Source organism: Sardina pilchardus, chromosome 11 (assembly GCF_963854185.1).
Source record: "Sardina pilchardus chromosome 11, fSarPil1.1, whole genome shotgun sequence".
Lineage (NCBI taxonomy): Eukaryota > Metazoa > Chordata > Actinopteri > Clupeiformes > Clupeidae > Sardina > Sardina pilchardus.
The window spans coordinates 27,719,990-27,737,603 of record NC_085004.1 but is presented as its reverse complement, the minus strand read 5'-3'; the positions used below and the strand labels follow the sequence as shown (position 1 = coordinate 27,737,603).

Below are 17,614 nucleotides of genomic sequence, written 5' to 3'. Positions count from 1 at the left end.
ATTGTCGGATTATTTTTATGCGCGCTGAAGGATCCATATCGACGGATAAAATGCACCGCTGCGGGAGTCTTTTGAAATGTCAGTGTCACTGATGCTGATGGTCAGATACATCCACGTCCTCTGTTGGCGCTTCTCCTTGGATCTACCATTTTTCTGCCTTAAATGCGTAGCTGAGCCTGCTAATATTAGAGGCTGGCGAGGCTGCCGGATGCATCACCTCGAATAAACCCTCTGAACGCTCGTTATTCACGCTTGCCTTTATTGGATGTCGCATTGGTTGTTTGGACGCTACGGAGATTAATATAAACACCTGCGGATGGTTGATCCATGTTGCTGTATACGCGTTGCGTTTGGTTTGTGTTGTAACCTAGCTCTCAGATCTCAATGATCACCTTCCGGCCGGACTGATCCCGTCTCCTGCTGCAAACCGCAGCCGGCGAGAGTAGGCTACCGCTGTCTCAGGATGCAGGTGAAAAGCCCGATGTGCGCCGAAGAGTCCCCGGGAGACATCGAGACAGACGAGTGTCAGAAAAAGACGTCATGTTTCTCCAACATCAAAATCTTCCTGGTGTCAGAATGTGCGCTGATGCTGGCCCAGGGTACCGTCGGTGCATATCTGGTGAGTTACGGTCATGAGGTAGCTTACCAGTCTGACCCAGAGTGAGATCTTCAATTACGTTTGTTGTTGGCCAGAAATGGTAAATGTTACTTTAGACTCACGTGGCTTCAGCTAGGATAATACATTTGTGGTACCATACATTATTTTAATTCTGTAAATCGATTCTGAGGCCATTGTCTCCAGGGGCTGCAAGGTTCACCTTGACTTTTCAGATCCCTTTGATCGGCCAATAACATGCTTCACATGAGGGCAGCATTTGCAGTTACATCATCATACACACACTGGCTCGTGCGTTTACCGTAGACCTGTCCTGCACCTGACGCACAGAGACTCGGCGCTCGCTTGTTGTTTTGTGTCCTTGGTTGCTCTGCTCTGAACCCAGTGTTTAGGACCGTTACACATAAGGCAAATGAACCGGAATATCACGAGAGCGTTTGTTTGCTTAGCAGCACAGCTAGACACACGTCTCCGGCTCTAATTTCTCTCACGGTTCCTTCGTCGCCTCCGGCGAGTGTTGTCGGCTGCGGTGGTCGGTGCTTGTTGCTTTGACTATAACCTCATATCTGTTGCCGACTCTAAACATATATTTTCAGAATCTGAAAACGATGCATGCCCTGATTTCTTTACCGTATGTATGGTTATCCAAATCAGCCCAGTTGCTGAGGAAAAGTAACCATTAAAGATGACGATTCAGGCCCAAGCTCACATCGTTCTCCAAGGAGAATTAGCAGCGGTGGACAATGAAAGGAGGCCTCTAGTCTAGCAAAAGATGAAACAAGATGAATCATTTATCAGTCCGACACAGTATCATGCCTTTTCAAACAACCTGGCTAAGAGTCTGTAATGGATACAATATTCAAAACAATATGACAGTAATGAAAATAGATAATAGAGATAAGACTGAATTGGGGAAAACACATGAATAGTGAATGTAGCCAGCAAAAGGGCATCACATATTGAGGGGGAATTTGTCTGTCAGACTGTTCTCAACTGTTTTCATTTCTCTCTCTCTCCTATTTCTCCCTGTTTTTTCCCTTCTTCATTCTACCCGTGAACTCCTCCCTCACACCACTCACCTTTCTCATTCCATTTCTCTTTCACATCCTCCTCTCTTTATCCCTCCCTATTCTCTCCTGCCATCTTTTCCTCTCCTGTCTGTCTATTTTACCTTTTCATTCCTCTGCATCTCTCTCTTTTTTCTCTCCATCTCCCTCTGTTGCTGTTTCTCTCTCTCGACCCCCCCACCCCCCCCTCCCCTTTCATCTCTGGTGGTCTCAGGTGAGTGTGCTGACCACCCTGGAGCGCCGCTTTAACCTGCAGAGTGCGGACGTGGGCGTGATCGCCAGCAGCTTCGAGGTGGGCAACCTGGCCCTCATCCTCTTCGTCAGCTACTTTGGGGCGCGCGCCCACCGGCCCCGCCTCATCGGCTGCGGCGGCATCGTCATGGCGCTGGGCTCGCTGCTCTCGGCGCTCCCCGAGTTCCTGACGCACCAGTACAAGCCCGAGACCGGGGACTTCCGACCCGCCGGCGAGGGCAGGGACGTGTGCGCCAACAGCTCCCGGCCGGGGGCCACGGACCCGGGCTACCTGTGCGGCAACAGGGCCAACACCAACATGATGTACCTGCTGCTGATCGGGGCCCAGGTGCTGCTGGGCATCGGGGCCACGCCGGTCCAGCCCCTTGGGGTGTCCTACATCGATGACCATGTCAGGAGAGAGGACTCGTCTTTGTACATAGGTACACATTATGCGTGTGTGTGTGTGTGTGTGTGTGTGTGTTTGCGTGTGTGTGTGTGTGTGTGTGATAATATGATAAACCTTCTTGTACACCAATGTGACAAAACGAATGTGTCAAAAAAGAAAACAAGATATATTATAGGTTTGCATATACACATTACATGTGTTTATGCACAGCGTGTGTATATGTGTGTGTGTGTGTGTTTGTGTGTATGTGTGTGTGCGCACATTGATGATGCTGATGTGGTCTGGCTGCTTGGCTATCCCCCCTGGGCATTGGTGCCATTTTAATCCACCCTGACTAAAGAGAGAGAGAGAGAGAGAGAGAGAGAGAGAGAGAGAGAGAGAGAGAGAGAGAGAGAGAGAGAGAGAGAGAAGGGGAAAGGAAGAGACCTGTAAAATGACAAGGGGGTAGAAGAGGAGAGAGATAGACAGACTGAGAACCAAGGAAGAAGGTGAACATCAGGACAGAGAAAATGGAAAAGGAGAAATTAAAAGAAAGAAAAGATAGATAGATAGATAGATAGATAGATAGAGGAGTTGCAGGGATGCATTGTTTGGCTGCAGGAGTGCAGGTATTTTTATTGCTCTGTGAGGACTCTGTGAGTACTGATGGGTCAGTAGGACTGCGCATCCATGTTGGCCTGGGGGAAAGTCAGGAGAAAGGAGGACTGAAAAGCACTGTGTGTGTGTGTGTGTGTGTGTGTGTGTGTGTGTGTGTGTGTGTGTGTGTGTGTGTGTGTGTGTGTGTGTGTGTGTGTGTGTGTGTGTGTGTGTGTGTGTGTGTGTGTGTGTGTGTGTGTGTGTGCACGCATATGTGTATGTGTGTGTGTGTGTGTGTGTGTGTGTGTGAGTGAGAGAGAGAGTGAGCGAGGGTAGGGAAGGAAGTTTTGTACAATGTGTGCTGTGTCCTGACAGTAAGCAGTTGTTAACTTCTGCAAAAACCCTTGCTGTTATAAAGATGGCAGACAGGCACATACTCTGAGTTCCCAGGCAAAATGCACATCTTTATGAAGGAGACAAACACACAGTAACTGATTTCTGTAGCAAACTATTATGTTTTTCAGCACCATATCAATTTGGACTTAAGATTTTAGTCTATAGTCTCTATAGTCTATAGTCTCATTCTTATTATGGAAATTGGCATGTTCAGCTTTGACTTTAAACAAGTTGAACAGGGAGGAAAATCCCAGTACATTTAAATACAAATTGATATAGCCACCAATCCTGAAACTGATTAAGTGCATGCATGCATGTGGGTTTCTGCGTGTGTGTGGACATTCCTCTAAAGGCACGTGAGGAGAGAGAGAGAGAGTGTGTAGGGTCCATGTGAATGTATGTCTTCAGGCTGGGCGGGTTTCCCTCTCTAGAAATGTCAACTTCTTGATGGCTGTGCTCACTGAAGGACCAGGGGGAAAGGCTGGAGAGAAGGACGGATATATATGTAGGGGAAAGAGTGTGTGTGTGTGTGTGTGTAAATGTGGGACAGACGGAAGGATGAGACAGAACTGTGTGTGTGTGTGTGTGGGGGGGGGGTCTTTTTGTGTCAGTGTGTGAGGTACGTGTGGGTAAGTGTGTGAATGTGTGTGCGTGTGTGTGCATGCGTGTGTGTGCGTCTGTGTGCATTGCGTGTGTGTGCCTACATGAGTGTGATAGAAAGGGATGTGATAAGATCTGTGCTGAGCTTCCTGGATGTCGAAGCCTGGTTGCCGCGGCGACACCATTATCTCCCGTTCTCCTCCAATCTCATCACACACGTCCAGAGCCATACTCTCAGCAGACTCCACCGTCAGACCACACTCACTGCAGCCCGCACACACACGCTCACACACAGACACACACACACACACACACACACACACACACATAGCATTCATATGAGCGCGCTCTGTGATTTGGTACAGTGTGTGGTTTGCGTGTGGTCATGTTGGTTTAGCTCTGCGTGTATGTGTGTGTGTGTGTGTGTGTGTGTGTGTGTGAGTGAGTGTGTGTGTGTGTCTGCACGCGCGCGTGTGTGTGTGTGTGGGATCGGTGTTTGCGTGGGTGTGTATTGGTGTATGCGCGGGTCTACTCAAAGGCGAGTGACCTCTCGTTCATCCTAAACAACCTCATCATAAATCAGGAGGGGGGCCAGCTTCCATCAGCAGCAGCAGCAGCGGCAGCGGCAGCAGCAGCAGTCACAGTTGTGTCCACTCATCACTTTAGCCAAGGACCTGCAGCACCACTGCTCAGGCTCAGCCTGGGATGGGGCTCCTATATGCCTCCAGCCGTTATACATTTGTACAGGTTAACGCTGTGTGTGTGTGTGTGTGTGTGTGTGTGTGTGTGGGTAAGCCATATACATGTGGTTGATATGAGCAGTTACAGTTGAAAGTTACTGTTACCTTTTTACTGTTACCATTTTTTTGTGGATGAAATATTCACACAAAATCATGCAGGTTTTTATAGGAAATAAATTCCGAAAATGAGGACTTGAGTAGGTTGAGGTTTTCAGGCAAGGTTAAGGTTGCACCCTCAAACAAAATCAAATTTCAGAAAAGTGGCGATCACATAGACACATTTACAACATACTAAGATATAATTGATTTCAAATTTCAATATAGTATGCTTTAGACATGGTTAGACTTTACACTGAGATTGATTCTCTCGGTTATGTTTGATTACCTCCACCAATGATGCCACAGTATATTTACAGCGTGGTTCATTTGTCTGTCTATCTGTAATCAGGGATTATGTTAGATACCAATCCAATTTTCATGAAACTTTTGAAAGATTCATGAAATATTTTGGAGTGGATAGGAATCACTTGGCAGAACCACACATTTACTTTCACTTCCACTAACGGTGCACAATAGGGCGTGCGTCATTTGCACCTGCAGCCCAGTGCTCTGCAGTGTTCCTCTAGTTAGCTCTGATTTTTGGGGGGATTTACAAAATGACTGAAGGGGTCAACATTTGTGTTGAAGTGATTTTATGTGGCTTGGCTTGTAGTGACGGTGCTGATTGAGGATTGTGCTCTCATATTGCAATACGTTTATCTGCTGTGGGCTATCATTTCAATATTGGGTAATATTAGGATAATGAGATCTGAGACTAATGCTTCATGCATTGGTGTGTGTGTGTGTGTGTGTGTGTGTGTGTGTGTGTGTGTGTGTGTGTGTGTGTGTGTGTGTGTGTGTGTGTGTGTGTGTGTGTGTACCTAGAGTGTAAATTCACAGTTCAAATAAGGACCATTTTGCTGCGAGAGAACGTTTTTGACCTCAGATGCCTGACTAAAGAGACGAATGAACAGGATGTTTAAGAGTGTCTGGCTGTTATTTTGTAGGAGATCTTAATTGTATCACTATGTCCTTCCTGCATCATAGCCTATTCGATTACAGCGAGAGAGGAGAGGAGAGAGAGAAATGTAGGCTTGTTTGTTGAACTCTCCTTAGAGCATCTAGTTCTCTGCAATTTTAGCCTGTAAATGCAAGATATAGCACGAATCATTTGTCTGCCTTTTAAAAATCATATGATCCAATGTACTTAACCATGAATATATTCATCCCAGTGCTGATGCTACTCTATTGGTGCTCTTTTGAAAAATGAATGTTATTAATTATAGACCTAAGGGACTTGATTTCCATCCAACAGTGCACCAGTTTGTGTCCTACACATAAAGCTCTTGTATTTCCTGCTGTGTCCTTGGACTGGACAGGAACCTTTATTAAATGCTCCCCATTCCTTCACACACACACACACACACACACACACGCGTGCGCATACATACGCACACACATGCACGCACGCACACACACACACACACACACACACGCACACACACACCACACACCCACACACACACACACACACACACACACATACTCATGTATACACTCATCATGTATAACATGTACACTGCAGGACAAAGTCACCGTTTGTGCTTAAAACGACCAAGAAAGAGTCAGAGAGAGAGAGAATGCAAGACTGGCATATTATTTAAACCAGGTTTGGAGGGCAACACACCCGCATGCACACATCATTCATTTATCACTGATTAGAAAACACAGCCTTGGAACACCCAGACCTTCACAATTGTACAGTTGGGAGTGGGTCTGGATTCTGGAAAAGGTTAGCAGTGAAATTAAACTTGGTACATGAAACTCTTTCTAAATCGTTTCATACATGTAGCAATCTTGTAAACAAAGGTTTTAAATGCAGTTGTTTACTCAATTCCAAAGAAATACACGTCCATGCCAAATTAGCAATTGAATTTGCGTGCCCGTGTCTTACTCTGGTACATTGGAAATTGGCTTCAATGGCCTCTTGACATTGACAGACCTACAGAGCAAATTCCAAATTGCCAAAAGGTCATATGAGTATTTCCAGGCTATAGAAAACATGCACACCATCACCTAATTCTAAATTCTTACTGTAAGGTCCTCAAGCTGAACATTCATTTCAGAATGATATTATATATAACACCTCCAATAGTCTGTTACATTATACTTCTGCCTCTGTCTGTATCTACTACATGCCGTTTGTAGCTCACCTTGTGAATTACTTGATTGAGATAGAGCAGATCAAGCACTTGACATACCATAAGGCCTTTACAGACAACATGATGTGAATGTTTGGATGAAATATCTGTATGGTAAATCTGACAATATTCCTACAGTAATTTCAGTATTATGCCATCATTTTACCTCTGTTTTTTTAGTTTTAGTCTGTCATTTTTATCTTGGAGTATCAGTACCTCATACCTGTGTGTGTGTGTGTGTGTGTGTGTGTGTGTGTGTGTGTATGTGTATGTGTGTGTGTGTGTGTGTGTGTGTGTATGTGTATGTTTGTGTGTTCTGTGTTTGTATGTTCTCTGTGTGTGTGTGTGTGTGTGTATGTTTGTGTGTTCTGTGTTTGTATGTTCTCTGTGTGTGTGTGTGTGTGTGTGTGTGTTTGTTACAGGTATCCTGTTCTCCACGCTGGTGTTTGGCCCTGCGTGTGGGTTCATCCTCGGCTCCTTCTGTACAAAGTTCTACGTGGACGCCGTCTTCATAGATGCCAGTGAGTGGGCGCCGGGCGCCGGCCAGGGATTATGCTAATCACGAAACCCTCCACACCTGAACTATCAAATAAAGGTCACCTCAGCAGGCACAGTGAATGGAGAGTGACTCAGCAGTTTGTAGAGAGACAGCTCTTTAGTCTCTGCCTGAATGAATCACAGACAATGACACAGAAATCACTTTCACGAGTTCTGTCTGAGTTTCAAATGAAACATGATGTAGTATCAACTGTTATGTCAGTGGATTAATTCCCGAGCAGTGCTGACTAACGGTAAATTCAGGGCATAACTTCAGCAGAGCATGTGCTCAGGGATACTGCACCCAGAACCCCACAGTGAGGAGTTGGTGCTCCACCCTCTACCCTGTACAATTTAATTACAGTTTTATTCCGCTCAAACAGCAGTAATGACCCAGCAGGGCTTGATTAGATTGCGAATATAATTGTTGTAACTCAAAAATACAACAGGCCATTTGTTCTCCACCAGGAAGTAAACATAAAATTCAGTTTTTAAATGAGAGGTTAGTCAATTACAGATACCAGTAAATCATTGAATTACTAAACCACATCCTTGATTAGTTTAGGAACTATGAAATTATGCACACGTACAACACAGTGACTGTAGGGTTTGAAACAAATAATTCTCAATTTTTTAGACTTGTTTGAGCAGTTATCAGAATTCTGCCATACAACAAACTCCTACGCCCCACTTCTGCCAAGAACACCCTGGTTGGAAGTGGGAAGATTTTTTTGAGTTTCAATTCCCACTAGCTTTATGGCTGTGTCCCTTTTTTCAGCCAAGAGAAATCTGGAATTCTACGGAAATCTAGGGACCTGAATGATAGAATAGGAGAGCATCAGGCCTATCTCACCTGTGCCCCAGGTATCCGCTCTCCACTCACCTGTGGGTTTGCTCCCTGTGCGCAGGAGAGGTGGAAATCACGCCCGACGACCCGCGCTGGATCGGCGCCTGGTGGGGCGGCTTCATCCTCTGCGGCTTCTTCCTCTTCCTCTCCTCGCTCTTCATGTTCGGCTTCCCGCAGTCGCTCATCGAGGGCCCGGAGGGCAGCGGCGGCGAGAGCCAGCAGGCCATGCTGCCCGCCGAGCTGGCGCAGGAGTACGAGGGGCACGCCGCCCACGACCTCAACAGCCTCAACAGCGGCCTCACCTGCTGCCAGCACCTGCAAAGTGAGCAATTCAATTCAATTCAATTCAATTCAATTCAATTCAATTCAATTCAATTCAATTCAATTCAATTCAATTCAATTCAATTCAATTCAATTCAATTCAATTTTATTCATAGAGCGCCAAAACATTACACATGTCTCATGGTGCTTTACAGAGTGTTAAACCTTCAAAGAGAGCCCATAAGCAACAGGGGCAAGGAAAAACTCCCTAGAATTGGAGATACATATAGGAAGAAAACTCTTCCTATATGTACAGTATCTCTCAGATCCACGACTATCATGGACAAGCTAGCATGGGACATGCTATAAAACAAATGCTACGCTAAAGACAGATGCTTTACCTGGTTAGGAGGATAATTGGCCCTACAAAGAGTGATACAGCCAAGGGAGACAGAGTCGACTCTGCACATTAATGATTATTAATCCATAATCCACTGTTAGTGTGAGCTGACTGACTTTGCAGCACGTCATAGCTCAGATATATACCAATTATTACATTTATTAACATCTTCTGATTGCACCTAAACTAGTACCAGATCTTTGGTCTTTACTAATTTTCCATGAACAAGAACTTAATCGTTCTCTCAAGTCGTTCTCTGTCTTATTTCAGTCATCCCCAAGGTGACAAAGCACCTGTTGTCCAACCCGGTGTTCACCTGTGTGATTCTGGCTGCGTGCATGGAGATCGCCGTGGTAGCGGGATTCGCTGCCTTTCTAGGGAAGTACCTGGAGCAGCAGTTCAACCTGACAACCTCGTCAGCCAATCAGCTACTGGGTAAGCTGTGAGGGGCTCTGTGGGCGGGACTTCTCTGAGAGACGATGGTTATGCACATTGTGCACCAAGCATGTGTCCCTGTTATCAATAATGCATTTGGAGGGAGTCACGTACGGTTTCAGATGTTGGGGTTAATGTCCTCTCCTAGCATTTGAAGAACTAGATCTTTATGTTTCCTCAGATACCATCTGAACCACTAACAGCACACACACACACACACACACACACACACACACACACACACACACACACACACACACACACACACACACACACACACACACACACACACACACACACACACACACACACACACACACACACACACACACACACACACACACACACACACACACACACACTGTAGATGTTTTCCACTTTATGAACATCCACTGAGACAACCAGATATTGCATGCACACACTCCTCTTGTTTTTCCTCTCTCTCACACACACATGTGCACTTGACCCACATTATCTAGCTCAGCAGTGCACTCCAGTGGATGAGCATCTTATGCATGTTAGATATATCTCAGGCCCTTACAGTAGCACCACTGTTGGGGCCCCAAGCTTCATCAGATGCATTTGCGTTTCGTGTTTGTTTATGAATGATTTGTGACACATCCACGGCAGCTTCTTTATGTATGGGGGCAGGCCGTTGTGCTCTAGCAAGTTTACCTTTGTGTTGAAGCAGCCGTCTCGTGTGTACGTCTGGATATTGAGCTTCAGTAAGCATGTTTGTTTGGTTTTTTTTCCGTTGTTTGTTTGTCCCTGTTGCAGGTGTGACAGTGACTCTGATGTTGTCTGTGTAGACAGCTCTTTAGTGCAGGCTTGTCATGGTCCTGCAGAGCAGGCATCAAAACAAATACCTGTTCTGGGCTTCAGAAACAAGGCTGCTTTTATCTGTGTTTATTTATTTCTTTGCCGTTGTCCTGTCAGAGAGCTTGAGAACTTTGCTTTTGGAAATGTTATTTTTATTCATCCTGTCTTTGCTTGTAGTTGCTGAGTCGCTGTAAGTATTTTTGATTAATTTGTATTTATTTGTTTGTTTGTTTGTTTGTTTGTTTGTCTGTGGCACAGGCATGACAGCCATCCCGTGCGCGTGCCTGGGCATCTTCCTCGGGGGTCTGCTGGTGAAGCGGCTAGACCTGTCGGCGCTGGGGGCCATCCGCCTGGCCATGATGGTCAACGTGGTCTCTACCGCCTGCTACGTGTCCTTCCTCTTTCTGGGCTGTGACACGGGGCCCATCGCCGGGGTCACCGTTGCCTACGGAAACGAGTGAGTCATCGCCCGCCGGCCCCTCGTCCCGCTGCCAACTCAAATGTTTCGCGAGTACAGGCTGTGCCCTCTGACGAAGGGAGCTTGACGTGTGACTCGAGGTGGCAAATGAAGTGATCAATCTAGGGTGGAAAAAAACGTCAGAATCTTGGCTTAGAAAGATGACATCCGACTGCGGCCTGAGATCCAAAGCCGTAAAGTAGGCCCACATGAAAGGGAGGGAGGGAGAGAAGGGAGGAAGTTGGGATGCCAGAGAGATGTCATGGCAACATGGTCGATAGAGATGTGCTGCCCTAGATGTGCCTGCTCTGTCAGGCACTTAAGTATTTGAAGAAATGCATGCCATGTGGTGTTCTGATCTGAAGTTTTTTGGATGAATAATTTGAGGTGTGCCGTGCTGATTTTTATTTTGAGGAATCTGCTATGCGTCCAATGCATGGTCACACAGCCACATAGTCCTTCTGTTGAGCCCTAGAAGGAGCCTGCAGGGTTTTAGGTCTGTGACTGCCATCCACAGTTGTGGCTGGTTGTCTTGTCTCAGTGGATGTTCATAAAGCGGAAAACATCTATGTGTGCGCGTGTGTGTGTGTGTTTGTGTGTGTGTGTGTGTGTGTGTGTGTGTGTGTGTGTGTGTGTGTGTGTGTAGGTCTCTGGGTACGTGGCAGAAGGCTGACGCTGCATGCATAAGCGGCTGTGACTGCTACACCACCTCACTCAGCCCAGTGTGCGGATCCAACGGAGTCACCTACCTCTCCGCATGCCTCGCCGGCTGCACCAAACCAGTGAGCCCAAACACACACACACACACACACACACACACACACACACACAAAAACAAGAATACACAACAAGACATACACAAGCACACAATCCATAACACAGAGAATTACACATGAGCAAATGTACTCGGATACATTGTATACGATACAATCAAATACACTCAAATACAAATACACTCACCTTATCTCAATATACAATACAATCAAATACAATCAGATACAGATGCACACACCCTATCTCAAACACACACAATGTAATACACCACATACAGTATATTATTATTCAAGTTGCACTCCCACACTGATGGCTGTAACCGCTCTGCATCTCCCCTGTTTGTCTCTCAGGACCTGATGGGTTGCAGGTGCATCTCCCGGGGCAACAGTGTGGGCACGGCTCTGCCGGGGAAGTGCCAGAGTGCAGGCTGCCAGCGGGCATTCCTCACCTTCCTGGCGGTGGTGTGTGTCTGCAGCATGATTGGAGCCATGGCCCAGACACCCTCCGTCATCATCCTCATCAGGTATGAGTATCATCATTATCTTCATCATCGTCATCGTCATCACCATCGTCATTGTCATCATCAACATCCTCATTGTCATCGTCATCGTCGTCATCATCTTCCTCCTCTTCCTCTTCTTCTTTATTATGATCATTGTCACTTACGTTGTCATCATCATCTTTATCTTCATCACTATAGTGAACATCGTCATCATTATTAGTAGTAGTGTCATCGTCACACCTCACATCAGTAATCATAATCTTTCTCATCAGTATAATCACAGTCACTGCCTTCAAGTCTACTATCAGTAACATCTCTCCCCACTGTCTCTATATACAGTCATTATCATGTCATTTGCTGTCACTAATGTTTTCACACATCATCCAGCTCCCCACCTATCATTTTTATTCTCATTACCATCATCATCAGAATCGTTGCCATTAGTCATGATAAGTATGATCACCATCATGGCTATCAGCCCATCAGTGGAGTTCTTCATCGTCATCTTCCTCATCAGGTAGTGTCCCTGACATCCACCATGTCCATCACTGTCAGTCACTGCTATGGATGTCCCCCATGAAGCCCATCAGTCAACTTCATCAGGTACTACTGACTCTGTGCATCAGTGAGGCGAATATGTGTGATGGTGGCAGTGTGGGTGAGTTCTATCATGGACAGCTATGGCTGTAAGTAGCATGTAGGTATGATGCTGTTCACATGTAGTCTGTGACTGTTCATACAGTTTGTAATTTGTAACTATTGCGTTGTAGTGGCATAACTGGTTTGTTTATATTTACTCCTGTCTCTTAGGACTGTGAGCCCGGAGCTGAAATCCTACGCTCTTGGAGTTCTGTTCTTGTTGCTACGGCTACTTGGTAAGTCATTTGATATGCATCTCTGTTATGTGCCGTGTGTCCGATGACATCACATGTTGTTGTGTTGCAGATTGATAAATGCAGTTGGGAAGAGTGAGCTATTTCTTCTCCCCTCCTCTATCCTCCTTGTGTTCATTCTTCTTTTTCTCTCCTCTCTTCACACTCCTCTCTGTGCTCCTCCTCTCTCCTCGCTTCTTCTACTTGTTCCACTTTTTTCCTTCTCATGAAATGTCCTCTCATCTCACTCTGTTTCCCCTCTTCTTTTTCTCCTTCTTTTTTTCCCTCCTCCTCTCATCTTCGCATCCCTCTTTCCCCACACCTCTTCTCTTCTCCTCTAATCCCTTCTCACCTCCACCTCACCTCCACCTCTACTCCACCTCTACTCCACCTCTACTCCACCTCACCTCCACCTCTACTCCCCCTCTACTCCACCTCTACTCCACCTCTACTCCACCTCACCTCCACCTCTACTCCACCTCACCTCCACCTCTACTCCACCTCTCCTCACCTCCACCTCTACTCCACCTCACCTCCACCTCTACTCCACCTCTACTCCCCCTCTACTCCACCTCTACTCCCCCTCTACTCCACCTCTACTCCCCCTCTACTCCCCCTCTACTCCCCCCAGGTTTCATCCCTCCTCCTCTGATCTTTGGCATCGGGATCGACTCCACCTGCCTCCTGTGGAGCCACGCGTGCGGCATGCGTGGCGCCTGCCTGCTCTACGACAACGTCACCTACCGCCACCTGTACGTCAGCATCGCCATCGCGCTCAAGTCCTGCGCCTTCGTCCTCTACACCGTCACCTGGCTCTGCCTGCGCCGCCACTACGACCGCTACATCCGCAACAACGAGGGCTACCTCACGCCCAGCCAGCTGTTCGCCTCCAACGTCACGCTCGACAACCTGGGCAAGGAGATCACGCAGAACCCCGTCAACCGCACCAAGTTCATCTACAACTTGGAGGACCAGGACTGGAACGAGAACATGGAGTCTGTCATCTAAGAGAGGAAAAGGACGAAGAGAAGAGAGAAGGAGAAGAGAAGAAGGAAACAAACGCAGACGAGAGAGAGAGAGATAGACTGGGCGGGGAGGAGATGGGAAGAAGGAAGAATAGCCGTGAGGAATGGAGGAGGTGCAGGGAGTTGAGAGCTAGAAAAGGAGAAGGTGACATGAGCACAGGAGAGAAGAGGAAAGAGGAGCAGAGGAGCAGAGGACAGGTGAGATCAGGAGACAAAGAGAGAGGAGACGCCATGTTTGAGGCCTTTCTCCCCTTCACTCTATTTCATCTCCACCCCCCATCCCCCTTTAACGTGCAGAGCAAGGCTTCTGACATGAAAAGAATGATGATTGGATGCTTCTACAAAAGGCTAATAATACCAGAAATGAGTGACTGGCCACTTAGAACACACTAAAATAGCATTAATCCATGGTACACTTAGAATACACTAAAAAACATTAATCCACGGCGACAGAAGAGAGCAGGCTGTGCTTACAAATTCAGCGTGCTGATTTTAGTACTCATTTCAAGTAATGACATTGATGTTTCTCCCTTGAAAAGAGAAGCATCTGAAACCACAATTGACTAACATCAGAAACATTGAAAAATTGGCTTCAGGCTTCAAAATTGCCCCACTGTGGGAAAAAAACATTGTATCCAGTTCATCCTCCTTTATATTCTCTCTGTCTTAGTTTCCCACGGTTTGGAAAGGGTAACAGTTCCTTTTCTGCTCCTCTTTCCCAAAACATTAGAGGGGTGTCATCTCGCCAAGGAAATAGAAGTCTGTTAGGCCAAAAAGGAACAGAAAAAAAAAACTTTGTATGCATCTTTCCAAAACAATGTTAATTATTTATTTGTGTATAAATTATTTTTTCATGAGTGTATGAATGTTTTTGGAGAGTTACAGCTTATCCCTTTACTTACTTGAATACGGAGAGTATTATTGGGAGTATTGTCAGGAGTATTTTAATATAATTCTGAGTATTAGGATGGAGCAGTACACAGGGTTTGTACTATTGACAGATTCTGCTCTGAAATGAATTTTGATTAGTCATATTTACTGATTTCCAGGTCATTTGTGATCTTTTTACTCATGCTGAAATAAGCTTGTTTTTTATTTACTTTGTAAATCAATGCAGTACATTTTTGATTGTGTGAAATGATGGTAGTTCAGTAGAGGGACAGAAATAGTTGCCTACGTTGATGTAGTATGTGATGGAGATTGTTTTAGGAGATCCCTGTAGTTTCAGGGTGAGTTGTGCCCTCGGTGGAGATTTAGGGTCAAATCCCAGCCTGCATCCCAAGAGCTGAAACTCCTCAGCTGATCTGTGGTCTGTAACACAGAAATATGTATTATGTAGAAAGAAATCTGTTGCATCCCAGGCATTATATTATTCTAAAATCTGTTTGTAAATCAAGTCCCCATCGTGAACGGTTATTATTCACGGGAGAGCTGGCGAATCTCATTGTAAAGCCAGATGTTGTCGGTGCTTTGTCTTCTACCCAGTGTTCAAGTTTATGTGCAGAATCAGGAGGTACCACAAGGCAAGAATTACTTCTAATACAAATCTCGTAAAAAGTAAAGGGTGAGTAAAGGCCAGAATCTTCAAGACAGCAGGCACAGACAAGCCACACAAGACAGTTAGACGGATAGCCACAACCTGTAACTGGGTAGGCAGCCAGGTTCTACCTAGAGCTAAGATTATACAGAGGGTTTGTGTAGGGTAAAGGTGCAGTCTGTGATTCTTATCCCATACACGTTTTGTAAAATTCTGGCTAGTTGTCTGTTTAGTGTTTTCACAAAAAATAGCCCCAGTGTTTGCACACAGACCTGGCTCAAATGGGAAACATAGTGGATTGGATAATAAAATAATCCCAGCCAATCACATAGTGCTTTAGGAGCATGATAGGAGGGGGTGTTGAAAACAAATGTGAACAACCTACTGCAACATTTTAATTTGAATTTCAGACTGCATCTTAAAGTTGATAACACAGTGGAGTGACAAGACAATCCTAGTAGAGACATTTGTGGTAAAGGTCTGTTGTCTTGCCTCAAGCTACCTGAACAGTATTCCTGCAAGGGGGGTTTAAGCTTCCTTTTGTTGTTCCATTGTCCATATTCACATGAAGAGAAACGTCCTTCATCCCTCTTACTTCTTGAGTTCAATCCTGGTACCCTGTGTTTGGAGACTGATGTTGTTGACAGATTAGTCATTTTCCTCCCTCACTTACCTTGAATCCCACAAAGAGAGCATGTGACTGTTCCCAGAGAAAGGGTTTAACATGGTCCTCAGCTGGAGTCTGGTATGCAAGATGCTTTGTTTTTATCGAAGTGAATTGGGGTATAATATTGTAGGCCTACTGAGCATATGCTTAGTTAGTTTATTGTGGATCTGTTGATTAGTATGATGTAATACTGACGCAGAGGCTGTTTTGTTTGTTTTTTAAAGGGTACTGAACATGGGTTTTAGAGTGGAACTCAATGGTGGTTTAGCATGGCACAGAGCCAGAGTTTAGGGGGGAGTAGTTTGCGGCTGAGAAGGCATGTTTGCTTGGTTACCTGCCTGAAAAGAAAATGCTGTTCTTGCTTGAATTTGCTTGTTAATGCTGCCAAATCAGATATAATGGTATATTTTATTTCTAATCCAGTAGTTTTTCTGTAGAACGCAGTTAAATACATGTGGCCAGCACCGCTGGAGCTAGCCAGCGCCAACTCGGATCCAGCCTACGGGACAACAGGCGGCTTTCTGTGTGCCCCCTGACTAATTGGACTGATGTCATAATTTGTACTTTGCTGTCTGTGTAAATATTACCATGCCATGAAAGTGCCAAAGTGACTTCATTTAAGTGTTCTAGAAAGTTCTCCTCACGAGGACCTGGTTTTTACAATGCTGGATTTGTGTACATATATAAGATGATATATTTAATTGTTATGTAGACTTTTGTGATACCCTCAGATATCAGTACTGTACATAGTGATGGCTAATAATTCTATTCTATTTAGAATGTAGTAAATAGCGAAGCTGTGGCTTTTTTTGCAGGTGAGCGTTAGCGTCTATTCCACTCTCGTCTGGTAGGAGTAGCGTACTAATGAGTGTGTTTGTGTGTGTGCGTGTGTGTGTGTGTGTGTGTGTGTGTGTGTGTGTGTGTGTGTGTGTGTGTGTGGGTGTGTGTGGTCCGGACTCCCATCCTGTGCCTGTATTGTTGATCATGTGCAATCTAAAGCGCTGCTGTGTTTGCTCGCCGCTCCTGCAGGAAAGCCGAGCTGCTCCTACTGGGTGAAACAGCCCTTACATGAAACATAACGTATACGCACACACACACACACACACACACACACACACACAAAGCAGAATGTCTTACTGCTTCTACACATTTAACACACACACACACACAAACATACACAGAGAGAGCATACTGTATTACTGCTTCTACATATTTATAAAACACACACACAACCATTCTACAGCTTCTTGTGCTCAAACACACACACAAACACACACACACACACACACACACACACACACACACACACACACACACACACACACACACACACACACACACACACACACACACACACACACACACACACACACACACACACACACCAATGAGGCATTATGGTATTAGTCTGCTTATCCCTTCTGTTTCTTGACAAGACACAGACATACTTACACACGCATAGATACACCCTATACAAGTGGTCAAGCCCTTGTGTTTAATGTGTAGTGTGCCGTTGAGTTCCTGCTCTTGTCTTTCAGGCCTTAGCACGTTTAAAGCCAAAAACCAACAGTGTGTTTGTGTGTTAAGCCACTCGTCCATCCAGAGA

General features: G+C 45.6%; 1 protein-coding gene across 1 annotated transcript in view; it reads left to right on the top strand.

Moving 5' to 3' along the window:
- The first annotated feature begins 236 nt into the window (after positions 1-236).
- The window catches only part of slco3a1b (solute carrier organic anion transporter family member 3A1b), a 17,822-nt gene continuing 444 nt past the window's right edge, over positions 237-17,614 (top strand). Inside the window, exons 1-10 of the mRNA XM_062549861.1 lie at positions 237-619; positions 1,898-2,357; positions 7,298-7,396; positions 8,321-8,581; positions 9,191-9,355; positions 10,433-10,631; positions 11,278-11,413; positions 11,756-11,928; positions 12,718-12,782; positions 13,411-17,614. The exon at positions 13,411-17,614 is cut by the window's right edge and continues 444 nt beyond it. Of these exons, the coding sequence (XP_062405845.1) occupies positions 464-619; positions 1,898-2,357; positions 7,298-7,396; positions 8,321-8,581; positions 9,191-9,355; positions 10,433-10,631; positions 11,278-11,413; positions 11,756-11,928; positions 12,718-12,782; positions 13,411-13,787 (2,091 nt within the window). The 5' untranslated portion in view covers positions 237-463 and the 3' untranslated portion in view covers positions 13,788-17,614. The remainder of the gene's footprint in view (positions 620-1,897; positions 2,358-7,297; positions 7,397-8,320; positions 8,582-9,190; positions 9,356-10,432; positions 10,632-11,277; positions 11,414-11,755; positions 11,929-12,717; positions 12,783-13,410) is intronic.